Source organism: Rhodnius prolixus, unplaced genomic scaffold (genome assembly GCF_049639745.1).
Source record: "Rhodnius prolixus isolate KJV_2025 unplaced genomic scaffold, Rpr scaffold_1, whole genome shotgun sequence".
Classification (NCBI taxonomy): domain Eukaryota; kingdom Metazoa; phylum Arthropoda; class Insecta; order Hemiptera; family Reduviidae; genus Rhodnius; species Rhodnius prolixus.
In genome coordinates, this window is record NW_027411581.1 from 1161726 (window position 1) to 1188906 (window position 27181).

The 27181-nt window shown below is 38.4% G+C and overlaps 1 protein-coding gene across 5 annotated transcripts in view; it reads right to left on the bottom strand.

Annotated features, from left to right (window-relative positions):
• LOC141452237 (HEAT repeat-containing protein 5B) overlaps nucleotides 1-27181 on the bottom strand; it is a 58866-nt gene that overhangs the window by 10908 nt on the left and 20777 nt on the right. For 3 of the 5 annotated variants that reach the window (XM_074124179.1, XM_074124165.1, XM_074124168.1), the window contains exons 2-29: nucleotides 15768-15906; nucleotides 12908-13119; nucleotides 11617-11764; nucleotides 11146-11256; nucleotides 10382-10568; nucleotides 10080-10267; nucleotides 9754-10003; nucleotides 9523-9666; nucleotides 9154-9277; nucleotides 8948-9074; nucleotides 8742-8853; nucleotides 8531-8649; nucleotides 7760-7893; nucleotides 7579-7688; nucleotides 7328-7491; nucleotides 7068-7100; nucleotides 5971-6045; nucleotides 5094-5396; nucleotides 4734-5015; nucleotides 4449-4638; nucleotides 3908-4077; nucleotides 3360-3492; nucleotides 2788-2967; nucleotides 2468-2709; nucleotides 1351-1572; nucleotides 1038-1280; nucleotides 434-680; nucleotides 156-332 (exon numbers count right to left, since the gene is read on the bottom strand). In XM_074124179.1, the coding sequence (XP_073980280.1) occupies nucleotides 156-332; nucleotides 434-680; nucleotides 1038-1280; nucleotides 1351-1572; nucleotides 2468-2709; nucleotides 2788-2967; nucleotides 3360-3492; nucleotides 3908-4077; nucleotides 4449-4638; nucleotides 4734-5015; nucleotides 5094-5396; nucleotides 5971-6045; nucleotides 7068-7100; nucleotides 7328-7491; nucleotides 7579-7688; nucleotides 7760-7893; nucleotides 8531-8649; nucleotides 8742-8853; nucleotides 8948-9074; nucleotides 9154-9277; nucleotides 9523-9666; nucleotides 9754-10003; nucleotides 10080-10267; nucleotides 10382-10568; nucleotides 11146-11256; nucleotides 11617-11764; nucleotides 12908-13119; nucleotides 15768-15906 (4766 nt within the window). The remainder of the gene's footprint in view (nucleotides 1-155; nucleotides 333-433; nucleotides 681-1037; nucleotides 1281-1350; nucleotides 1573-2467; nucleotides 2710-2787; nucleotides 2968-3359; nucleotides 3493-3907; nucleotides 4078-4448; nucleotides 4639-4733; nucleotides 5016-5093; nucleotides 5397-5970; nucleotides 6046-7067; nucleotides 7101-7327; nucleotides 7492-7578; nucleotides 7689-7759; nucleotides 7894-8530; nucleotides 8650-8741; nucleotides 8854-8947; nucleotides 9075-9153; nucleotides 9278-9522; nucleotides 9667-9753; nucleotides 10004-10079; nucleotides 10268-10381; nucleotides 10569-11145; nucleotides 11257-11616; nucleotides 11765-12907; nucleotides 13120-15767; nucleotides 15907-27181) is intronic. The other 2 variants (XM_074124174.1, XM_074124180.1) reach the window with 1 other exon arrangement.

Here is a 27181-nt window from a genome sequence, read left to right on the forward strand (position 1 = left end):
CCATTGAAAATAATCTAAGACGATGTATCTAATCTAATCAAATGTAACCTCCAGCAGAAGTTAAAAGGCACTAATCGCTAGTCTACAAATGGGCTCCGCCTCTAGAGGTGTCAGGTCTATTCGGTAAAGCCGTAATTATATGAATAGAGACCAACCGAACAGTAGATGAAAACGGTCACTAGCGACTTCTCCTTTAAACTGGGTAGCATTGAGCCAGAGTGCAGCCGCGTGAAGTAGTGGTGGCCAGGATGCACTATAGTGTGGCCTGCAACTGTCGATGGTGTCCGTTGTGTAGAATGCTCCGCCGTCGTGAGGTAGTTGGCTGGCAAATTCTACAATTACAGTTATAACACATTGTACACAGATCATAGTAACTGATTCACTCACAAAAAAAAAGTGGAACTCGTAAAGAAGCTAGACGTTGGAAATTTACCTGGAGGTAGCGAAAGAAGTGCGTGATCTTTAAGCGCGTTCAGCCACGCCTGCGACAGCGGCACCAGTTCTGGCTGCACCAGAGATAACAAGGACTCTCCACCAGATTCAAAATCACCAAAATCATCATCAACCAGCTCGCCATTATCGTTTTCATTGTCATTGCCAATGTTATTGTTGTTGATTATGTTGTTGTTTACGTTATTTCTGATTTTCTTATTATTTCCTACCATCGCCACGATGTATACCTGGATATGACCAAGTATAAATCAATTAGTGAAACTCTCTCCAGACCTACTCTGTTTTATAATGATAAAAAATAAACCCTTCAGCAAAACTGTCTTTCAAAAGCGAGCCAGGACTGAACGGGGGGGGGGCATGTGAAGGAATTGCCCTTTCCATCAAGGAATACCTTCGCATCCAGTTCTGGGATATCCTCTTTTCACCTTAGCTTTATCATTTCCATTTGTCGACACTTTTAACGAAGAGATTTTGTTATAACGAGATAAAACTCCATTTTGCCAATACTCTGAAGTAGAAGCACTACTAATCTATAGATTGGGACATTAGAAGATGAATTACATTTAGATGAGTAAACTACTTACCTCAGCCCAGGCTTTAAGAATAGCCAATCTTTCCAAGGTGAGTAAACTCTCATTGTATAACAATGCAGGTCGGGTGCCATGTAGCTTGGCCAAGGAGGAGACTAATAGTCCTTGTACTCTGCGCAGATCATTTAGATCTTTAGCAACGCCACTACCGATCCAAGCAGAGCACACTTCACAAGCGGCCGCGGTCACATGAGGCACTGTCTCCGGGGAAAATGCGGGCCTCAAAGCAGCTCCAACCTAAGAAATTAGACCCTTTGTCATTAAATATTCGTAATCTTTTACAATTATAGTCACATAATATTCATACCTGTGCCTGATATTGTTCTAGTAATAGATGTCCTGGAAATTCCGGTTCAGGTACGGCAGCAAAAGCGTCGATAATCTCATGTAGAGTGGCCAAACCTTCTAGTCGCAATTGATCGCAATCACTGGTGGCCGCCATGAATGCCATTCGTACTAGTTCGGACAAGTGGATGACCAGGTAGTCCCCTCCAGATTTGCCATGGTTAGGTCGACTGTTCATATGTTCCTGCAAGAGTTTATTAAAATACCACTTGACTTTGTTATTAATGTGGATACCTTGGTTCTTTCAGGTGGGCTTCGAAGGGAAGCCAATTAGATTAGGTTTTGCCACTGTGGATTCCTTGATTATTTTCATGTCAAACGTTACTTTTTTGGCCAAAAAGTTGAAAAGAATAAGTAAAATCTATTTTTAACTTGATAAGAGAATAACTGAGAAATTTCTAAGGCACAATTTTTTTTATTGCGGCATCATTGAACTCCAAATCTAAATCTTGATTTGCATCCTCAAAAAGGATGAAAACTCAAAGCCTATCAAGAACATAACACGAACAGAGGAGTACTTCATAGAAGTTTTACTTAACTGCGGGCTCTCTCCCGCAGAGAGAACAAGTTTTTGGGTTTTTGTTCCAATACAATTTTTTTATTAAGAATTCCATTCTTTTAATTCATACCCTTGAATTCAACCAAATAACTGAATACAAAAATCTACATATTTTGTTGCCTACATTGAAAATAGTTACATAAATGTAGTTCCTTTCATATCTAAACATTAAGATTAGAAAGTCGTCTTACTTCACACACACTTCAAAGCCAACTGAAAAAATGAATTGCTCTGAAAAACGTTTTAATATGATAGAACTACAAGAGCCTTCTTGAATGATTAAAGAAATCGTTTTGCAGAATTGAACGACTCATTGTAATGGTATTTTTGGATGATAGATTTTAATTGAAAATTTGGTTTCCGTTTCGTGGTGGAATACACAGACAGACACACACACACACAGAAACAAATATCTAAAGAGCATTTTTTGGTCTCTAGGAAAGCCCAAAACTTGAACTTTCTTGGAATATCAGGAAAATTTGCAAATGTGGCCGAAGGTAGAAAAGGAAAACAAACAGACTTTGGCCAACTGCAGATCCAAATGCGGTGTAGAAGTATCAGCACGACAGACTGCAATGATCTTGCGCAAAGACTCGGCCGCAAAAACCCTCGTCGGCCATCTTGGCTGCAATCCGGAGCGACGCATCTCCTCTCCGGTCTTGAACTCATCACCATCGTCTCCTTCTTCGTCGTCGGATATCAGCTCTCGCTCTCCTGGTTCTCCGCCACTGCCACTGTCCGCCGTCACGCCAGTATTGATTTCTGCAGGATAAACAGAAGAAGTTGTAGAATACCCTTCATAACTTTAAAACTGAGGCTAAGTCAATAAATAAACAGTACCTGGAGCCACAGTCAGCACAGCTTTACACAGAGATAACCACTGAGTGAGGTTATTGGCTGCTAACACCTGGAGCATGCTGGTTAGAGTGTCATGTATATGTTTGATGAGTGACTGATCAGTTTCTGTGTCCAACATTGAAAACAGCACTCCAGGTAGACCTGTTTCAGTGATAACCAAATCTGAAAACAACAAACCAAATTTGGTTCTTTCTCTTACTACAATTCTTCAGGACTTCTTTCAACAAGACCTCATTACTGGGTCCGTTGATGGCATCAAAGTACAACTAACGGCAAGTTTACTTTTACGTATCTTAAGAGACTAGAAAACAAAGAAATTGAGTATCCGGTAAACCACTTTACCACTAAGTTTTTCACTTAGTTTTAGATATTCCATTCACAGCCTGCGCTAAAAACTTTTGTTTTTGTTTCCAGGTAAACCCGAAATAACAATTTCCTGTGGAAACTCTTAACAAGCGGAAGTGAAAATAATATTCTATTGCAAATTAGCTACACTGCTGAAACCCGGGGCTTAAAGTTACATCATTAATCACCATTATTTTAGAAACCGTTACCTTCTATATTACTGTTATCATTGGCAAGCGTTAAAGCATGTTCACAAACTTCCTTGGCCTCTCGCTGGGTCAGCTGCCTCAAACAAGACACGGCCGCCTTCCTCAAAAGGAGATGATTACTGGAGAGCGTCATCTACGGCAAATTGAAACACTAATCACACATATATCATAGATGTTTTTTGACAAAAGCAAGAGTCAGAATGCGCTAATTCCTAATCTAATTTGCAGTAAGATCAGCTACACGAAACATTGAAGTCACTTAGACTCGAATTAGTTTCTTTACTGAATTAACTGCTGGGAATTCAATTTGATTTTTTCATTGTTCCACCAAATTTCTTTTTCCTTTGTTTTTGTTTTCAAACAGTGATACGATAGCTGCGATGGAAAATATCTAAACCGTTACATACCAATTAATCAGGAAAACATATTTAGTGTTTTTTTTTTAAGTTCAGTAATACAATAAGTAGTACAACATATACTACTTGTCCTTGGCGCGCAACAGACGATAATTAGAACACAGCAGCAAAAACTTGATTGTCAGTACTCACACATAAATTAGGCACCAACGAAGAAAGATTAACATGTCTTGGAGCAAATAGATGCAACTGTTGTAGACAGGATGTAGCCTCGGCTTGCACCAGAGGATCTTGATGATCTTGCATGATGGCACAGGCGCACAGTAGTGATGATCGCGCCATGCACACGGTGCTGGTATTGCCTGCAATTGATAGGACTTGTTTAAAGTGAAAGATTCAGTCAATAATAGATACGTCATCAAGTTCCGCTAAAAAGGAATTGTTTGTGTCACTCGCACAGAAATTGCAGTTCACATAAACCACTTTTTAAATCCACATACTCTGTCTTACACCTCAAAACGAGAACCAACTTAATGTTGCTAAGTTGACAGGCTGCTCAGCAAGAGAAAGTATGAATGCGTTCGAATCCAATAAATGTTCCTGTTTCCTTCACTCTGCCTTTTTCCCAACAATGCATGATCTTATCCAGACGAATGTTCATTAGTAATTAGAACCACAAATGTCTCGCTAATATTAGAAATCTTAAAATTATACATTCAGTGCGGCTAATCACCTTGTAATTCTGGTCCGATAGTTGTAATGATTGCGGTAAGTACTTTGCCCACACACTGGTGTACGTCCACATGCGAATGTGGCACGGAGAGTAACAGTTTCAATGCCAGAGAGAGTGTTGGTTCCACATATCCGCGGAACATTGGTCCTCCTGAATCAGCCATCAAGTAAAGGGCGTGCAAAGACCAAACCTGTAAGTACAAAATATTTTTATTTATTATTTGTAAAAGAAAATACCAAAAATGAAATAATAAAAGGAAAATATGTCTAAGAGCAAGATAAGTACCTGGACTTGCGGTGAAGTATGGTCGTGAGCCAAGGCGAGCAGAATGCTGATGCTGGTGTTGAGATGTTGCGCCGAGCCCAGGCCGCCAACATATCGATGTAGACAGCCTAACGCCAATGAGTGGCCAGTCCTTGACGCCACGTCTCTAGCTGATTTCAGTTTATCAAAACTAGCTTGCGCTAATTCTGCCGTGGTTCTTGGATCGGCTATAACCTGCGCGGTCCGTCCGAGACATTCAGCTCCGGCGCACCGTAACATTGGCGATGTTGACGTCAAAGAATTCTATGAAGATGCAATAAGATTCATTACTTATCCATTTTTATTTATTTCAAAATAAACTTACTTGACATCTATACTCACCACAATCAGCTGTATAGTTGTTTTCTTGACATCATCCATACCCAGCAAAGAAGGTGGAGCACTGGGTCCAGCCCGGCCGTCCGTTAGGCCTTTCAGCGCGGCCAACAGTGCAGCGAACACATTCAAGGAGAGTGCATCCGCCCGGGAAGACTTGGCCGATTTCATACATTCGCAGAAATGTTCGATGATCTGCAGACGATGTTTGTTGTTGGTCCTTGGAAACACACAGCCGAACAGTGTTACCGAACTGTCGATGACGGCAACACCTAACGGCAACGGACCTGGTGAGTTCTCTCCCCCTTGCTGTCAACAATAGAAAACTTTCTTTAAAGCGTTTGTTTAAGAAAATAACAAATTCTTCAATAAATGGTTTTATTCTGGTTGATTAAGTTTAAATAAAAGCAAAAAATTACATCCATAGACGAGCCAGCCATCTTTGCACACGAATATACAAGAGATGGAACCGTACATTACAGAAAAGTGACAAAAGAGAATCTACCCACTTCCTTTTCAATTTATAATTTCCCTAAAAAAATGTTTCAAAACAACAAGAAACAGATCAACATAAATAAAATTTGTTTTTAAATATCTTTATAAATCTAATCAATCGATTCGAGTAAGGTGGTACTTCCGGACGCCCTATTTTATTTGAAATTTGATTGTGACATCCTCTATTGACATCAAAATGAAATATCAAATTTGAACTTTCCACAATATGAATTTTTCGATTACATGGCTACATATGTTAATCTCCAATTTCTAAAACATACTTTTTCGTACTTTTTTGTTTTCATATTTCAATTCAATCAATACCATGTAGGCGGCGAGACCGTACTAAGTAAGAAAGATATAAAAGAGGCTGTTAGTGGCTACTCACATTGCAAACTGGTCTGTATAGACAACACGGGTCGTGCTCCAAGGCGCCAGATCCGGCCGCACTGTTCGGCTGCAACTAATTTATTAATTACTAACATTAATGTAATGATAATATTACAAAGAAAAGTGTAAATTTGAAATAAGATGGACAATGTCTCCACTATCTTCTCTTGTACAACCTCCTCATTTCTAGCGAATCAAAACGCATTTTAATTCAAACTAAATGAACACATACACTACAAACCCAATCACCTTCACCTTCATTAATTAAAATTTATCCAAAAATTAATTTACAGTGACTAGCTATTGTCTGCAGATATTGTTGACGAGAAACTGGTTTTGTTAAGAGTTGTACCATTATTCCAGCCAAGATTCTTCTCCCAATTAGTTTAAAAAAAAAAACAAAAAAATATCTGGGGGTTATAACTTACACGACTTTCCTTTTAAACAAATTTATGCAATTAAATTATTTTGAAATTCAGAATTTATACTAAAAGATTATTGATTTCAAATTGTACATAATCAGCTTCAATTGGTGGAAGGAAGCGTGACGTCACAGTCCCACTAGATTCAACATTCCTTTATAACATGGTTCAAACCAAAGAGTTTGGTCTAACAAATGTTTTGCCCAAGTTAAAAAGGAAATCGAAAATTTTATATACAAACAGGAAGCCGTACTTTAAACTGTCTTTACCAACAAAAAAAGGCCTGCCCCTAAATTTCCTGCAAGAGTCCATTTACAAGTACTTATCTAGGAACATATTGCAAACAAAAGTTTTAAACCTAAATGAATGAGTTAACCACAAAAAAATTCTCAAAAAACAGAAAAAACGATTTAGCACAGTGGACCTTCTTGTCAAGAAAAGAAGTGCGCCAGGGCAGAAATAGATGGATGAAAATGTTTACAGTCATCTCACCGTAACATAGAACTACGTAAGCCGAACATGAGACGAAGAAGATGAAGAATCAGATAGTAGAACAGTACAACTCAAAACCAAGAATACGATGCTCATGCAAGAAATTTAAATAAGTAAACATTTTAAGGTTTTTTATTTTCTTTATACAAAAATAAGAATTTATATCCAAAAGAAAACTTACATAATCGCCGTCTGCTTTACGATTTGGTTCCATCTAAAGGATATGGACAAACAGAGAGAAACAGAAACAAACATTTCAGCAATATTATTCAAACCAACACCGGTTAGTTAAAGCAACAACATTACAATAAGGTTATAATAGAAACACAGCTGTTACCTTCCCCAAACTATAAGTGCACATTTTATAGATTAGTTATCGTGCTGCAATGTTTAAAGTTGGTGCTACTGTAATGCGTTGTGTTTAATGAATTCTCCTCTTACCTGATCTTCGATAGTACGATGGTCAGTCTCTTGTAACCATGAACCCAGTATCACTGAATCATCTGCATGACAGGCCGATCTCAACTGTGATGTGGTTGTGTTTGCTGGGTTTTCACTTAGCGTAAACTCTGATACCAGTAGACGTAATAAATGGGTGTACGTGCCTAATTTGGAAAGAAACAAAGCTAGAGAGAAATAGGTATACATAAAAATTCCCCTTTAATATTGATTACATAAAGTAAAGAAATTACCTTCGTAAAGTTGTGGAGGTAACAAAGTTAATGTTTCGTAAAGCCTCAACCTAACCATGGCGGCCGGGGCCTTAAGATGCTGACCGTAGGACTTCAACACAGACGATATGCTGTGAATAAACATTCAATATTAAATCAAGAATCAACTAACCTTTATAAGAAAAACCGAAAGTTGACTTACTTAGTTAACATGGCCAGAGCGGATTCCACAGGAGTCAATATTCTTTTAGCTATTTCATCTGTCACTAATTCTGGACAATTTTGTAGGAAACTGTGCATCGCCGAGAGAGCACCGGCTCTACCTTCCAATGTTACCTGTCCAAATAAACCATCTAACAATAAGGAATCTAAATAAAAAGATAGATTCTAAATAAAACATTTCATACTAATCAGAATCTAAAGGAATACAGAACAAATTTTAATTGTTTTTAGTTTGTTAGTGTTATTTGCTTAATAATATTTTAACAAAATATAAACAGAAGGAATGTTATGTAGGCGCAATAAGAAATTGGATATTTTCAGATGTTGATTTTCCACAGAGCAACAACTTTGAATCTGGATATCTCGTCTCTTGTTGTTCAGATCTTAGTTGTGCTGGACTAACGACCGAACTTAAATTTATATTTGAACAAAATATCAAAGATTTAGTGGTGTAGAAGTATAGGAGATTGAAACTTTCGTATTTTACGTCCAACCAATGAAAGCGAAGGGGCCTGCTTATCTTTTTGTTCTTTTTTGCCGTTGTATTTCGCCCTTAGACGATTTATAACGCTTTGGGTGAGAAATCAAAGGTCCGAAAGTAACTGTGCCTTCATGGTCAATTACACCCTTCACAATTTAAGAGCACAACATTAAAAAAAAAAAGAATTATAATAACGGTGGATAGAACAATTAGATTTTCTGGAACACCCATCTGGCTAGAAATGCTGGAAGAAGAAGAAGGTCTACCGACCTGCCAAGTAAAGGCATCTCCTCGTGCTTTCTCCGACTCCAGTTCTTTGTTGGATCTGGGAAAGGAATTCCGCCATAATAATAACATTCTTGGCAATAATCCTTTGACCACAGGAACACCTGCACATCAAGAAATTTCTCCATTACGTTTGTTCATTTAAACCATAAACTGTTCGGAAATCATGATAATATATAATTATAATGTAAATTACCTAAAGTCATGATGGCTCCAATCAGAAGCCAGCCAGCCTGGGTTCTATTTAGGGATAACCTACTATTTTGACTTGCGCTCCGCAATAATTCTTCAGCCGTGTTAAATATTATCTAAAACAAGTATTTCATGAATTAATTAAAGTTGTCGGTTTAATCACAAAAGCAACAAAAGTGACAATACCAAATAAATATGTGTAACACCTACTTTTCCTTTTGTATGCGGAACTCCCAGGGGTGACAATCGAACTCCACCTAAGACTGCTGCCAAAGCACAACTAAATCCTGAGATTGCTTCCGGTGAGGTTCTCATGTTCTCAATACCATCAATGCATCTGGTACAAATTATCAAGTAGAAGTTATCGAAGAGATAAGTAATAATCAAGATTTATAGGAAATAAAATCATGTTATACCTGTCAATCAAGGGTGTTATCTGGCTAGGAATGGCCACGCAGATACATCTCAAGCACCAGGCGGCCGCTAATCGCGCTGCTTGACATGGATGCACCAGCACTGAGACGATGGTATCTAACAGATCTAAACGATTTCAAGTTTTCATTAGAAAAAAAAAAAAATGCAAGTTTTTATTGAAGGTACAATCCTGAACATCATTGATGGTATCCTGAACAAAGGCATAAGCTCACTAAATTATCTGGAGTAAAATCTTATCTTAAATTTAAACCCGATCAGTCAATACCCTGCAAACTCTACTCTTAAACTATCACCAACTAACTAGGCGTCGATTTTGGCCATTCAATTGTATTGACTAAAAATATTCTTACTGTTAGACTGATCTGCGAACAGGACGTTAGCGGTTGTTCCCAGAGAAAGCACCAGGCTTGCCATTTCTTGCAGGGCGCACACCATCAGATGTTGGCCAAACAGGGTTTCCTGGTTGCAGTCCTTGGCATTTTCCAGACTCAAATCTATAAATAAACGCAAATTATGTAAAGAATCCAATTTACATTAAAATTATTTAATCAACGGGGTGCTTAAGTAGTGCCAAGATTTACCAATAGAGTTCATTTGTGAGGTAATAATGGCGGCAATCTCCTTGCAAGCTGCGGTTTGGGCTCGTTCCCATAACATTCGACCAAATGTACTTCTGAGAATAAAGTTGATGCACTTTCTCGAGTAAACAGCATCTACGTGCGATGACGCCGCTTTAGGGTTGGCCACTAACTCCAGTACATGTCCCAAAACTGCGTTCATGTTCCTTTCCAGCCAATCGCTGCCCAGCATTTGCACAAATACAACGTATGCCTAACAATACGATTCCTCATTACTAATTAGGTAGGGACACCCTGCATAAACTGGTGGCAGAGTTGAAAATACTCACATGCGTTACTCCGACTCTAATTTCCCGATTCACACCAGAACTGCCTTTGATCATCTCTCCTGTACCCTTCAAGAAGCCGATACCTCCCCTCAGAAAGCCAGACATCAGGACGCCTAGCGCTTCTTCTAAGGACATTCCTTTAGCACTGCTTTCCTTCGCAGAACCACTTTTGGAAGAACTGACGTGACCTTCAAAAGTACCAAATAAAAAAGTTTTTGAAATAATAACTTTTTGGTTGTGATTTTGTTGATAATGCTCATAAAACATTGGGTTTCCAGGGGTGCCTAAATCAATGCGATTACCTTGAGTGTTGTGTTTGGCGATCTGCGGCGCCTGCTGGGTGGTGGCAATCAGTGCGCCCAACAGTTTCGCCACGCAACATCGCACTTCATAGTTGGAACTGTCGAACGCACGAAAACAAAGCGTTGCCAAACTTTCCAGTTCAGTCGTATAAAGAAACGGCGCGTGATTTAACATTTCTAAAAGGCACTGAAACAATAAAATCAAGCTTTATATTTATACGATTAGATTTTGTTTCTTGATAATGTTTCCAACAGAAAGCGGTCAAATATTTTAGGTAGATGGTTATGAATTGCTTGATTTTTGTTTTTTCTAGATGTAGATTTATGTTGGTAATGATTATTTTTATATCATTTTTTATAAAATCGCAAAAAACTTAAAAAAAAATTGAATGCTTTTGGAACATATCTTTGACTTTACCAATCGTAGCTCGCTTGTTGACTGGTTTCGAACTTTCGAGCAACATTAGAGGTAGATTAATCAGGTTAGTGTAGAGATCGGCTTCACTTCCGTTTACTGTCGATATACGACGCATAAAATCAAAGATATTATCCATCAATGCGGACTAAACCACATTTTCTAGCAGAGATGTATGCCTGGCCACTTTCAAGGTAACTTCTTGCAAGTAATGATTTCTGCCAAGATCTCTTTTCGTTGGTTAAGATAAATTTTCTTATTTAATTATTAAAAGATCTAAAAAACTAGCCCAATAAGAAAGTTGCAAGTGGAGAGTGAGTGAGGTTGTTAAGGATGTAGCCGTACTCACCCTAGCTGCAGCACACCTGACCGCCATCACCCGATCCGTGAGACAGTGGCGGGCCGCCTTGTACACCTCCTTGTGCATGTTCGCTAATGCGCTGCCCATGCCACAGCATACCTGCCATCAAGAGCTTCACTTAGTTTATTTTAAACTTTAAACACAGCAGAGTAGTCCATTTTTCACCATCAGGATCACTTTACAAAATTACTGTTTAATGTGGTAAGCTATTTAATTAAACCATTATCGCGACTCTACCATCACGATTGTTCTCTTGCCATTGTTGAAAGACATGAATCCTGAACGTGATTCAGGTTGATCATATTGGCATGCTTGTACCATGGAGATGAATGATATGTCTATTAGAACTTGAGAGGGAAGAATGAGTATCAAGTTCAGACCGGATGTAGTGAACAAACTTGTGGAGTTGAAACGGAAGCGGTTGGGTAAGGATCGTTAAGATTATTGTGTGCGAGATACCTTTTCCAGTGTGTTCATGATTTCTATTCTGGAATGTGATTCAGCACTCCTTAGCGACTTCACCAGCAGCTGGACAGTCTCCTCGTAGGACCGACCCATCATCCTTCCTAACTTCTCGTACATACAGCCCAGACAGCAGATGGCCGCTCTGAAACAATCAATAGAATCTTAGTGCTGGCATTTCCTTTTTAAGGCATCCTAATTGAATGCTGGGTTTTCCGCCGGAATACCCCTAAAGATGGAACCATCAAGAGATTCAGCTTCGTCCCGGCAATATTACTGTAATCAAGCCCGTATTTCTCAGCTAAATGCTCCATTTTAATCGGAAAAGTAGGTAGTCCAAATACGGCTGGTAAGTGACTAATTTCAAGAATGAGAAAATTAGAAATGAGAAATTTGCGAATTTTGCATTGTTGGTCTCCCTGATACAATCATAAATATTTTAAACAAGTGTGAAGTGTTTGCAATATGTAGGCATACATATTCGATGACTACGCCAAAATCAGAAATTTAGAGGAAATAGTCACGATTTCAAATTCTAGCACAGCTGCTGAGCTTGAAAATTTCAATTCTTAAATACATATATACTAAGTGTTGCCTAAAAATAAGAAAAACAGTATGTAGTTGTAAATGAATATTTTTGGAACACGGGAAATTTGATTTGGTATTAAATATTTAATGTTAAAAATAATGCAAATCAAAATTAGAAATAAATTAATGTTATAATACAATAATACATAAAACATTATGATGGAAGTAATAAACAAAAATGGAGCAGGCAATCTTTTATTTAGAATTTAGAAGTTAAGTTCGTTTTGCAGTGAGTTTTGGTAAAGGAAAAGTTTGTAGCTTTCGCTTTAGCAAACACAAACTATTGATTTAGATAAGAAACACTTTTATATGTTAGTTGGCTATATTTTGTGAGTTTGTATTTCCGGCCGTCTCTACTCTTTGGTCGTGGTTATTTACTCATGAGAAAAGTTGTTTCCTTCTTTTTTACTAATTAATTTGTTGATAGATACCTATCGCTAATAATTCATAGGGTTAGAGATTTATAGGTGTCTTATTTCACTTTCTTTCTATTTTATTAACGAAATGTGTTTATCATTATCGCTAGTTCCCTTATGTATATGTTTCCAATGACTGTTCCCTCATGTTCCCTAGCCACTACTTCCCTTCTCTTTTTTCAAGGGAGGATCCTCTAAATTGAAACCAACTAAAGACGCTAAATATTTCTCCTTTTAAGGGGAAAAAAAGGTGAAGGTAAAGTAAGACTGAGATGATAGCTAACAGTTTGGTTGGCAGGAAGCTGGGAGAGTCGTCCTTGTTCCTGAGAATGTCGTTACACTTGTTGACGGTGTCGAAGAGCAGGAAGGTGTCGCCGACGCTGAACAGAGTGGCCATGCAGCGCGCTATCAGACGACGTGTGGGCGGACCCGGACTCTCCTCTATCAGACCCAGCAACTGCTCCACCAGTTTCGTCTGACATCCCTTTATGTCGCTCTAAAAACAAAACAATGGAATGAATGATTGCAAACAGTGCGGGCAAATGTTGCAAAATTTAAACTTATATTCACAGATAATAGTTGATTGATCTTGATTTAGTAAATTCCCTAACCGAAATTCATTGGCCTTTTTCGTTAGACTTCTAAATTAGAAGTTTTAGAATGGCGAGAATAGTCTCTTTTTGGTCGAAAGAGGAAGTATTGCAATCGTGCAGATTTTCCATTTAGAGGCTTTACTGGAAATACGTAAGATGCCATCGATTTTTGGTTGGAAGATGACCAACTATGCAATAGACAAAGAGGTTTCTTATCGGGACATATCATACTTCTCACCCACTACTTTGCTTTGAAACTTTCTTTTAGTATTAACCATTTTGGTTGGATTCTGGGATAATGTCGAAACCTTCAATGGCATCCAACAATCACATCAATAGACACAATGTACAAGGCCACCACCTCTTTAGCAAAATTATACAGAGTAAATATTGATTAAGAAGAGCTCTTCTAACTGCAATTAGTTACTATAACTCCTACAAGTAAGTGCAAGTGAAATCTAGATAGTGGAGATCGTACTTACAAGATTCTGACTAAGATTTATGATTGGGTCTCACTTTTAGGTAGCATTTAGGATTTATAAAGTTTAAACTATTCATTCGGTAATTACAACTTCTTGTACACTCATTTTCACTAAATCAATTCTAAACTAATAACAAATTTGAAATTTCCTTTTTGAAACAAAATTCACGAACAGATTAATTTGTAAACAATCACTTTTGGAAACACTGAGGTCCTTAAAACATGATAACCCTTACAACCAGGACATTCGCGTGTTTTATATCCAGGAGAGTGTAGTTGAAAATGTAGTTCAGGTTTCTGTAAGTCTCGAAATCTGTAATTGAGATGCTAAGATTAATTCTGATCTTTAGAACAATACCCACTTTGGGAAATTTGCTGAAGTTGACGATAAAAGTATAGCAAGTATTAGATAGAATAGACCACCTGTACATTAATTAGAACAAGGTGTTACCTAATAGAGAACTATGGATCCCAACGGCCATGTTATTTATTAGTGAAGTGCTCTACTGCTGTAACAGTCTTGTAACCTTACCCAAACACCACTAAATGGCAAATTTGTCAAAGTACTCCCCAGGGAAGGTGCAGCCAAAATGGCTGACCTACACATTCACTTTACCCGCTCTAAAATAAACTTCACTCACACTGGGTTTATAATAGTTGGCTAACTGATTTTAACAACTCACCAGTGGCGTAACTAGGGTTTCCGGGTGATTAGTTACCGACAAAATGGTCTACAAACTGCAAATGTAACATGAAGATTAAAAATACAGTTATCTTTTCTTTATTTTTTCCCGGCGCATTGTCAGTTGAGCGCCAAGAAATTTGTAATACGATATTTTTTTATCCCCTTTAAATTCCCATTTTTCACAACCTGTTACAATATTATAAAACACCTGGTGTGAACACGCACAGACTTTCTCTTACAACTCTTGAGTCTTACAGGGTAACTTTTAACGCACCTCAGGCTGCTCTCAACGAATTTCCCTAGAAATATGGTATTGGATTAACAAGTTTGGGAAAGATTTCTCACTTTTCTTTTGATTTTTCCTAGCGAGAACTTTATTCTATTACAGAGAGAGAGTCGTAGGTGTTCATACTACAGGTAGGGGATGCCTGACTTCAGAGCTCTCTGGGCTCTTCGCTCAGGCTCACTGCGATCTGCTACATTCATGAAATCTATTTACTCATTGTAACTCACTATTAAATATGAATTTTAATTCCAGCTGGGCTGGTGTAATTATAAAACACATGTTATCAGTGCTTCAGTTAAACCAGTTTGCCTCAAGTCCTCACCCCACCCAGTCAATTATTCATCCACCATCAGTCATTCCCCCTCCCCCACAAAACATCTTCTTCGAGTACTTCAGGTGAAACTTTAAATTAGAAAATTTACCCCATCTTTGTAAAATCTGCAAAACTAACTGTAAAAGCCAGTGTAATTCCTGGAGAGGAAGGCAATAACTTCACATCTGAAGAGAAAATATTAGAAAAGTAGACTCTCAGGAGGGTTATCAGTTCAGCGTGTATTACTCCCTCAGGAGACCCGCTAGTTCCTCCTCACAGAACTACTTCTAACATTTCTTTATAATGGTGATTTACACTGCACCATACTGGCAGCCATTATTCTACCAGATCTCCGTCTGTTCATGATTCTGTCGTATAAACTTATTCCATCTTCATCGATGAACTTTTGGCTACCAAAAGTCTCTACAGTCAGTTCTACTAACAAGAAAACATCCTCATTTCACAGCAAGACTTATTTTTATGACAAAAAGCTGTAATTTCGGCTCCTTTTCAAAGTAACCATAAAACCAGTCTCATCATAAAGTTTGCTTAAAATGTCATGACTCTAAAAAAAAACCACTGCTGTTAGGAGCCCCTCTAAAGGGCATGCCGGTGTGTATGTAGGTACAATTAGTAAGAACATATCAAGTACATATCAAACCCAGAATCCAACAGATTTGTTTTTAAGTCGGTCTAGTCTCGAGACCAGCCCTTCCTTCCCGCGAGCTTTGCATTGCCCAACAAAGAAGTTCGATAAACTAATCACACAGCTACTGACTACATTACCTTCTGTGCGGCCACCAAGACTCTGTCCAGAAATCTTAACCATTCGAATATGAAGACAGGCTTCTTCTGCTGCGGAATCTGCTTTAAAGCCTCTTCGTTCAGCGTCAGACTGTGACTCAGATCCATCATTGTACCCTGCCTGCAACAGTTCCAAATTCCATCAGTTTCAATAAATATGTAGCTCTGCATGTAAATACACACCCCAATTAACTCAAAAGTATATACCAACTTCCGGTACACCGATTAAAAGTATATACCAACTTCCGGTACACCGATTAAAAGTATAAAATAACTTCCGGTACACCGATTAAAAGTATATACCAACTTCCGGTACACCGATTTAAAGTATATACCAACTTCCGGTACACTGATTAAAAGTATAAAACAACTTCCGGTACACCGATTAAAAGTATATACCAACTTTCGGTACACCGATTAAAAGTATATACCAACCTCCGGTACACTGATTAAAAGTATAAAACAACTTCCGGTACACCGATTAAAAGTGTGTACCAACTTCCGGTACACCGATTTTCTTCAAATTCGAAATTTTGGCTAAATATTTATATCCTGTTAAAATTACGCAAGTAGTTGGATTGAATTTTGTGTTTAGAGGACACTGATATTAGGGGGAGCTGTGACGTCACGCTTCCTCCAACAGTGACTTATTTAACTTCCTCTTCCCCATCACAAACGGAAGTATTGTTATTTCAGTTGAAATTGTCGCCGCCAACAATCTTTTCTGCATAAATTCTAAGCATCAAAAAAATTTTATTACGTGAACCGCGTTTAACCCAGAAGGTCTTAGGGCGTGTTTTCCCACTTAGATAACTATATCTTTACAAAACTAATAACTTAATTAATGAAGGGAAAAAAGAGAGCCCCTCCTAGCCTGATTCCGGTGAAAATTAAAACTAAGGATGAAATATGGACGACGTTGAGCTGTGTTGCTGTGTTGTGAGGGCTATGTGTTAATGCAGCTAGCCAGTCACGTGCCAGAGCGCCATATTTCACGGTTGCCAACCCAACTATAGCAGCAATACAGAGAGCGCACGGCTGCCAACTGCTGCTAATCAAGTTTCCATTTATCTGCTGGCCAGCCTGTGTGCCTTCAAAGCTGGTTTAATCGTTTGTATTTGGGTGGTAACCGGTGATAAGTCACCTCTACTTTACCACGACAATTAACCTCAACTTGTCTACAAAGAATTGGAGATCACTTCACAACTTCTTTCTAATCGAATAAACTAATATCCGGTATGTACAATCACACGACTTACTGCAATTTAAGTGATTAAATTGTCTTGAAACGGATAAGGACTATTTTGACGTTATATTTCAAACATTTTAATTTGCTACAGTAAACAATAAAATAGTTCGGTAGAATACTGTCGACATAGCTCCCCAACAGAGCATTTAGAATCATTATTCCAATGTACAAGATGGTGTAGTAAAAACGAGAGAACTCTGAGGCGGTTCCTCCTGGGTACTGCGAGCTTCCCTCTATCACTTATGCTTGAAGTAGTTCAATTTAGGAACACTCGCACCGAATCACTGTATGACGGACATGCGCCTCATGGTGTCGGAAAACCTATGAGTACCTATAGGTATATTTTATAAATTGTATATTTTCCGTAACCCAGAAATACTCTGGGCACCGTCCAAGAAAAGTTAGCATACCTCCTAGATAAGTTAACACAAAATTAACGTAAATATTGTCAAACTTAGTTATGCATTTATTCAATAAAAGTTAAAGAAAACTAATTAAATTTTGCGACCTTTTCGTTGATTTGGTGATTTTGCGACCTTTTCGTTGATTTGGTGATTTTGCGACCTTTTCGTTAATTTGGTGATTTTGCGACCTTTTCGTTGATTTGGTGATTTTGCTTGGTAAATGGTAGATAAACCAATAAATATAATCACATTTGTATAGATGAATTCATCCAAATTTTTTTAGTGCATAATCTGATAATTTATCAAATACCTACGGGGGATAAATTATTAAAAAAATTCTAAACTTCATTTTTCTATAAAATAATTACAGTTAAATAATTAACTAATCAGATTGCTGTGATGAAGGTGGTAAAATATGGGCGTTTGGAGTGGCCAATCAGCATCAGAAACTTTAATAACGACCACGCCCACTGACTAGCACTCTCCTATCGGATAGCTGCAATGGCTGCTCTTTGAAACATTCAAGTTTGTAAGTTCACAAATAGATCTAACTATAACAATTAATTTATAGCATTTATCTATTTTTTCGAAATTGATCCAAACGATTTACGTTGTTAATTTTTTTAATAACAGAATTCATGTAAGTTCTATCACTGCTATTTGATAGGTTTGATTAGAAAATGGATTTTTAGAGAATTCTGATGATCTGCTAACTTTTGCTTTCCACTGAAGTGCCTTTCACGAACTATATATGCTAAAATTTCAGGAAAATGCTAAAAACGCTTTTCTCTGTATTTTATTACCCACAGCTCAGACTTATACCTACCGAATTTAATTTCACACATATTTCTGGGAGAATAATAGTTATGGAATGTTCTGAGCTCTGAATGTGGAATTCGGTAAGTGAGGAGAGAATGACAGGTAGATCTCATCATAAATCTTATCCCGAATCTTCTAACTGCAATCCCCACTGAAGTGATGTACACTTCCAGTTTAAAGAGAATTCGTAGATTAGAATTACAGTAAGAGAAAGGTGAGAGAAAGTCCGAACATTGAAGGAGCGTTTCTCGCCGGATTCGGGCCGATTTTTACCTGCGTCATTTTCACTAGACTTTGACTATAATCATAAAATAGCCGATAGCAAACATCATTAGTATGTGAGGTAGTCTATTAGTTATTTTGCATCAATAACTTGATTAAAGTTTTAAGAAATGTGGTGAGAAAGAGGCTGATTTAGGTTTCTGGAGGACAAGGTCAGACTTCAGAACAGATTGGGTAACGTCCGTAGACGTCCAACTTCCAAAAAGAATTCACTTCAGTGCTATCTGTATTGTAAGTATTAGCTAATCGCATTCCCCACAGAATTTTAAACTCTCAGATGAAGTTAAGCGTTAAGGTTTTTTTAAATTTAAGAACTGTGGATAAATCACACTGAAGTACAGAGGGGAATACTGTAAAAATATCTGTCAGACGAAGGAAATAACATTAAAATCAGATACAGTATGCTGAAATTCAAGCATGGTCTGAGTTCTGGGGGAACACTGGCTGTCAGATAGCTAGGGAGGAAATAAACAAACAGATATTCAGTGAGCAGAGGGGCGGCAGAGACTGCAGCTTGGAGGCAGAGAGCCAGAACACGTGCTACTTCCGATTGTGGGAATTCGCTGCACCCTTCCGGTCGAAATAACCAGTTTCAGCTTCCTGTTCCTTTTTGACTTACTTTGTTCACACACACCCAAAGAACTTTATCTAAAAATCAATAACTTCCAAAATCTGGTATGGCTCCCCCCAATAATAAATTAAAAAAATTAATAAATAATAGGAATACCCGGTCTTGAAAAAGGTTTAATCCAGAATTCTGGAATTTAATCCAGCCAAATGTTTTTTTTTTTAGAAGCATCCATTATTTTCCAGACGAAACAGTAGACTAGTTGAAAGACGGGCGATGAACTTCAGAGGTTCAACCCACCGACCGACCAGATGGGAGAAAGGTCCTGTGGGGGCCACAGGGTGTAGAGTTCGGGCCGATGACCCAGATATACATGTGTGGCTCAACTCCATCACAAACCCGAGAGCACAACAAATTGGTAGCATGTGCACCCGACAGTTTTATAATTGTAATAAAAGCACCCACCACCGGGTGGTAGACAGATAAAATCTGTCAGGTTATGCCTGCCGTAACCTCTAGTGTTATATTAGATTTTTTCCAAAAAAACTCTCTGGACGATTTCGTTAAACTTGGCATGTTCACTTCATACAGGTAGAACTGCAACTTTTCTTTGCAATCACATTTTCAGACTATTATTCTTTAGGCAACTATGTAGATGGTGAGCTTCCCTCTATAATGTCACAAAGAAAGGTCTAAGTACCTTTATAGTACACAGGAATTGAATGTGTAAGTAAAATTCCAATTTTGAAGGGAAAGGGCCTCCTCTAAGTTTTAAGGACTTTAGATTACCTAAATTTCTTTAGGAGATATTCGTATGAAACTTTGCCTCAGATTCATTTAACGTCATCAAAATTAGGCTATTTGAAATGAAAGGATTAGTTGTTTGGTTTCCAGCGTACTGGATTCGAACGCGGAGGTTAACGGGTTCGAATCCTGAGGCTGGCCTTAAGATTTTCCCTTCCTAGGACTTCTTACGGCTCACTGTCTGGTGATGGGGGCAGTGTTGCATAAAAGTAAGAACAATAAATAATAATAATAATAGCTGTAGTAATAATAATAATAATAAGGGAAGGGATTAGCTATGCGGTTAGCTTATTGGATTCCCACGCGGAGGACCTGGGTTCGAATCCAGCTGCTGACCCTTAGATTTTCTCTTCCTAGGAGCTTCTTACAGCTCACTGTCCGGTGATGGACAGTGTTGTCTGTAACGAGAGAACACTGTCCGGAGGCCGGCAGTGCACTGGAAAAAGCCCCGGGCGCCCAATAATCTTAGATGTTGACGCGCCTTAAATAATTAAAAAAATAAATGAAATAAAATATGAAAGCAAAGCTACAGCACCCAGTTTTCTTGTTGACAAGAAACGCAATTTCGTAATCAACCGATAAAGATTAGATTAAATCGAAACTTTTAATTAATTCTATTAATTTATGTTAATAACAGTCAAAAAAGCAATGAATAAATCGATGAACGACTTTTTGGATTCGGTTCTGATCAAGGATTTGATTCAGATCGAACGAATCCAAAGGCGGATCGTTTTAGCCAACCGCTACAGTCGAGATCAACGATTCTACGGAGTTTTAATTTTCTTAGATTTCGCAGTGTAGCTTCGCCTCTGGTAAACAACCGGTGGAAATCTTGCGGGTCTTGGAAAATCCATAAATTATAAAAATTCCGAGAATTTAAATTTTATAAAAGATGTATTTTTTTTTTTTCATTTGACCGATTCCACAGTATAAATATAAGTAACAGGAGATTTGTTAAAAGAAAAGTGGGCTGTAAAAATTTCTAAAAACTTGAAAGGAATAAGTTCCACGACAGTGTTGACAACTTTGTTCTAAGTTTTACTTTAAAGTGAGGGGAGGTAAGCAGGAGGAGATGAAGTTGGCAGCGCTGTATCTTCCACTTCCTTATTTTTTTAAAAAAAAAAACTTCCACTCTCTGCCCTCATCTACGTGACCAGTTTCATCATAACATCATATTTTCAGGACACAACTTTCAGAGGAAATCTAAAAAGCTAAGACATTTAATGACCCTACAGTTTTTAGCTCATGAATACGTCACAGACTAATTGGTTATTTTAGCCAGATGGTAGGCGAGTGGCTTTATGACGACTTTTTGCCTAGAAAAATTACGATTAAAAATGATCTAGATGGGGCTTATTCGTCGAAAAGCATTCAGCTACTTAAAGTTAGTTGACTGTTAAGTTAATACTGGAGATTTATTACGTCAACAATTACTTAGGTAAGTTAATTGGTTACTAGTTATTGCTCACGTATGGATCTATCCAAAGACAATCTGATGTTTACGCCCAAAAAAATATTTCTTCTTAACCAGGAACGTTTAAGATTCTATGACACGATTTTTTCTCCTGTAATATTAGAGGGGGGTCTCACACACACACTGCACCAAAGTAGCACTTAGTGGGAGTTGGCCTCCCCTCCTCCATAGAACCGCCTTAAAAAAGGATTTCCTGGAAAACTGTTTCAAACTTACAGACCAACATGTCTGCCATGAGCTCAGGAAGTTTAAAGAAGGATTGTGCTCGAGTGGTGTTCGAGAAAAGCTCTATTCACAAGTGTAGCATACTTCCGGCGGACAGATTTGACCAAGATCTAATTGTCCCGTCCTGTTACAGCATCTTGACCAAATATCAAATCTCAACTCTCCAAGATATTCTCTTGGTAAGCTTTGCTGAGCGCGCACACATTTGTAAAAAAAACACTTTTTGGGATTCTCAAAGTCTTAAACAAGGCATTTCCGGTTAGAATCCCAAATGCTCTAACGGGCCCAAAATGAATAACAGGTTCCCAAAAAAAAGATCTGTCTTCTGATCTAAGGCACATATGTTCAGCACTGCCTAAAAGAATGGGCTATCCTCAAGGTAGGCGGCATTCGCGGCGTAGTCTTTAGCGCGGCGATTTCACAGAGTTGTTAACGGACAATAAGTATTGTGAATATTGATGAGAACCTAAGGTAAATGATTCAGTGGTTATCCGCTAGGAAGTTGTTCACAGGATGTGATGTCCTCATATAACTGTTGGGTGTCTAAGGAGCGAGAGGTGCAGATGAGCGTTCCAAGTGCTCCATTTGACACCATCATCGCTCCTCTAACGATGTCTCTCCCTACCACTTACAGCCCTTTTTACTACTGGCCGGCCTTTATTGCCAGCCCTAAGGGCCCATAACAGTGAACTCACAGCCCTACGGACATCTGTTGATCTTACTTCCTCTTACTAGCATCAAAGAGGAGGTATTGCGATTGCATCAGATTTTCTATATTGAAATTTTACCAGAAACACACTGTTTTTTTGAGATCTCTTGAGGATTTTTGAGGCTCAAAACCAATAAATCGGCAAATGCTGCCACTGACTTGCTCAAGCTTTCCTTCTTCATCTAACTTTTGGCACCGAAGTGGCATTGAACATCACTACCTTAGTAGGACCTAGCAGCTTCAGAAACATAGGGAACAGGGAGTGTCTCGACGCAAGATAGAGTTATAAACAAAGTAAAGGAGCTTTAGCGATTCGATGGAGCGCTTTTGATTGGAAAGATTGGATTCTGAAGCACAGGCTGAGCCTCAAAGTTAACTTCCTTATAACGTAAGGTTCTTAAGGCTAGGTCCTATGAAGCGCTAAGACAATAAATTGAAATAAAACACCAAAATCAGTGATCATCATTTTCATCATCACTCTCTTGCCACCATTTCCGTAATTATCTTTTCCTCAAACTAGTAATCTGTACCAGAAAGATGGTCACTTGTCTTCGATATATCAGTGTACACTGTCACTCCTATGTTGAAAGAAACATGACGTCACGGTTGCACAAGAACACTCATAACGTCAATATTTCCAGAGAGGAGAATTTAAATCAAATAGATCAGCGTAATATACGTCACGTCCAAGTGCAAATGGCTACCACTTCTGGTAGCTTTAATAAACTTTCCGGCGAAAAGAAAAAATATTTCAAATGAAAGAGCTCGCTTGTATTTCCTGCGGGTACTCAGTTTGAGGAAATCCATTGGAACCTTATTCGAAAGAGAAAAATGATCTCTTCGGTAAAGGGGCACTTCCGGTCTGCTGTTCTAGTGGAGTTCCAAGATGATAACCAAACGAAATAAGAACCTTTTTATAGCAATTTTGTTTGTTTTTTTTTTAGTTCTGCTGAACAAAGACACTAACCCCACAGGCAGGCTGAGTGCACCCTGCACAATGTGTGGGGCGCACTTTGTCACGGCGGCGTGTTGTCCTGGAGAAAGCTGGAAGCAGAGATCTGGCCGAAGGGTATGAGCGACTAGGTTCACGCCAGATTAGACAGAGTGACCTTTTGACCCGGACTGAGGGGTGTGCTCCCACTCCAGCCATACCACCACCCCTCTCTGAGCCCTAAATTACCGCCGTACACATGAACGCTAGTTGTCCGCGGTTAGTCACTATCATTTAAATTTTTTAATAACAAGTGTTTTTGTTCATTTTGTTCTGATAGCGATATCTCCTCGACTGCACTCGTTCAACACCTGTGGTACTCGATGAGTTTGTTATCTTTATGAAACACGACGATTGTCAGGATGTTTCAACGGAAAAATAGCTATTTTGTGGGGGCCCTGAACGAGGAAAACTGGATTTTAGAAATTTCAGTAACGATAATCAAAATTACTAAAATTTTAAAATTTGGTTAAAATAACAGGGCCAAGTTCCGGTGTTTTTTTTTAAAGGAGCTTTTAACGAATCGACTATAAGAAGCCAAAATAAACTGATTAATAAATTGAGACTTAAAAACCTATCTACAAACTTAATCTCCTCCCCATGACACGCCCCTACAACAAGCTGCAGAACGTCTTGAGTGCGATTATAAAGCAGACGTTGAATCGAATGAAAGTGTGCACCATGAATCGTGACATGTGCGGGGCCCTCTCCCCACAGCCATTATGCCATTTGAGCATTCACACAGCATTTTACTAAACTGACCTAGTGCCCATTACGATCGACCAGAGGCTATGGTGAAGGTCACCTACTGTCTCGTATAGATTACTGAGCTATTGAACTACAGCTGGTAAAATACCACTGCCCGCAAACAGACGTCAGTCACGAGATAAGAGTATCCTGTCTGCAGACAGCTGTTCCGAGATAGGACAGCCACACCTATATTACAGCAGGTTCCAATGAAACATCAGATGAAAGGTTGCCATGGACACGCTCATAACTTGCTAGTCTACACCAGCTGATCTGTAGCGCCTCAGCAGGTGACACTACCTTCTCTTACCGTAGCTTTGCTAGATAATTAAATTCTCTTTAAACTAAGACTTCATACTAATACAATGTTCGCTTTAGTGAAATCGAGACCGATCAAGATGGCACACTATTTGCAACTTGCCCAGAATCTTACTGCCCTGAGAATAGATTGTGTACGAAGCGATTAATTTGGGCTGATGAATCTAAATCAATAAAGTGGGTCCACCGGAAGTAATACCATGCTTCAGCCCATAAAACCTTTGTCTTAAATAAAAATATTAATAAAATACGAATATGTGCGGATATCAGGAGAACATAATTTCGAAGGGGAATGTAAATTAAATGTTTAATTAGGTAAACGAGCGAAATGAAGCACCGTTTTAGCCAATGACGATGAGGGGGCTGCACCCCCCACTCCAACCAGGTATTCTAATGAGATGGTGAGGAGTGGACATCTTGGTTCGCAGCTGCTTGCTGCAAACTTAATTACTACACAGCCTTCCTCACTGCGACTGCGGTGCTTATAGGTCCTCCAGACTATACCGCAGTGTGACCGCAACTTGCTTTCACTACCCTAGTCAAACCTAACTTCCACATTCCTAAAAGATACACTAGAACTAAACAACACACTGGCTCACAATAATAGGACCCACAAAATAGTTTAACCCACAAAGAACGCAGGTTTCTTTATCTGATGTACTTAACCGCAATCTACTGCAGTAGTTCTTACTACTGACCAACTCACTTTTACGTGCTGAAATACAGGATAACCAGGATCCAGCATTAAGGATGCTGCGGACAGCATCACATAATTTTAATCTTGTTTATATACAGTTAACGTTCTTAAAAATTATGTAGTGGACACATCTACCTGCGGATCAACTGTTGCGGGAGATAACAACTAACTTTACAAAACGAAAATTGATTGTTGCCAGAAATGTCGCTGCTCAGTCTCATCTCATCTATTAAAAGAACTAAATCATTTTTTTTTCTCAAACTTCTCTCATTTAAATGTTTCGAATCTTGAGAGTTAGCGTCGGAAGTCGCGTAAAACTAGCTTTAATTCTCAAAAGGAATCTCAATTTGAACCACGGTTTTGAAACTTGCACGCTGCAACTTGAGTCGTAGTAGAACTATTACTATAGATAAAAAGCCGAGCTTAACTGTGCTAATTCTATCTTTAAAATAAAATTCACAGTTTGGTAATACGAGCTCTATTCAGCAGCGAGAGCATATCAATATCAGCCAGCTGGAAAAGCGGAGATAAAACTCACAGTTCGTCTTATACCATCACCGTTTCCGGAAGTCATAATACTTTTCCGAGCGGACGCTGTGAATAAACTGGCGCTCATCTGAATGTATGTTGCGTCATAATTCTGCTGGCACACAGAGCACTGCGTGCTAGATTAGAGCACGCTGACAGTGATCAACACTTCCTGCAGCAAGTTTACTCCAGTGTACTTCCGCTGCTCCATATCTCGTTCACAGTATAATCCGTTTTAGTACAAGAAGAGAAAAACACCATTTTAGTTTCAGTGGAGTCGCCTAATTTTAGAAATAGAAAAATGTAATGCAATAATTTACTGACAAAATGGCTTTAAGAAATGAAGAAAGACTCCTGCCGAACAGTAGATCTTAGATTATATTTACGTACAACCACAACAATATAGGAGTGTTTCCATTATAAATAGTATCTTTCAAGAGTTCTGCGCAACTTATGATGACGAGGTGTGTCAGCTCCCCCATTACATAACTACTATTGTAACACTCAACTTGCAATAAAATTGAGCACCGCCATTACTCTTCAGTGCAACAAAACTGTGCCATTATACTTAACTACACAAAACTTTTACAGTAATGGCGCTTAGAGAAAGGGTTGAGCGATTAGAGAATTCATTTCAGTTGAGAGCCAGCACCACACATCTTATAGACTTAAGTTGCATCTGTCTGGAGAACTGTTATTACAATAAGCACAACACACTATTCTCTAAAGTTGTGCAACCAGTAACCTATTCTTTAAAACGCATTATTATTTATTGTACATGACTAAAAAATGAGTCACTTTATTAGGACTTCAGCTGTAATGGAATCTATGCTACATATCATACAAATAGACAACCAATATACTCAACTCTATGGTTGAGTGAAATTTTAACATTCTAGTGGCAGTAGTTCAGGAGATATAAGAAGTTAAAGTTTACGTTTGTTTTACATACTCTAAACTTTGATTCGTCATATCTCCATTACTATCGAACGGATTTCTATCTAATTTGGCTCGTTTGTAGAGTTTAACTATCTCTACAATTGAGTGACATTTTAACATTCTAGTGGCAGTAGTTCAGGAGATATAACAAGTTAAAGTTTACGTTTGTTTTACATACCCTAAACTTTGATTCGTCATATCTCCATTTCTATCGAACGGATTTCTATCTAATTTGGCTCGTTTGTAGAGCTTAACTATCTCTACAATTGAGTGAAATTTTAACATTCTAGTGGCAGTAGTTCAGGAGATATAAGTAGTTAAAGTTTACGTCTGTTTTACATACTCTAAACTTTGATTCGTCATATCTCCATTTCTATCGAACGGATTTCTATCTAATTTGGCTCGTTTGTAGAGCTTAACTATCTCTACAACTGAGTGAAATTTTAACATTCTAGTGGCCGTAGTTCAGGAGATATAACAAGTTAAAGTTTACATTAGTTTTACATACTCTAAACTTTGATTCGTCATATCTCCATTTCTATCGAACGGATTTCTATCTAATTTGGCTCGTTTGTAGAGCTTAACTATCTCTACAATTGAGTGAAATTTTAACATTCTAGTGGCAGTAGTTCAGGAGATATA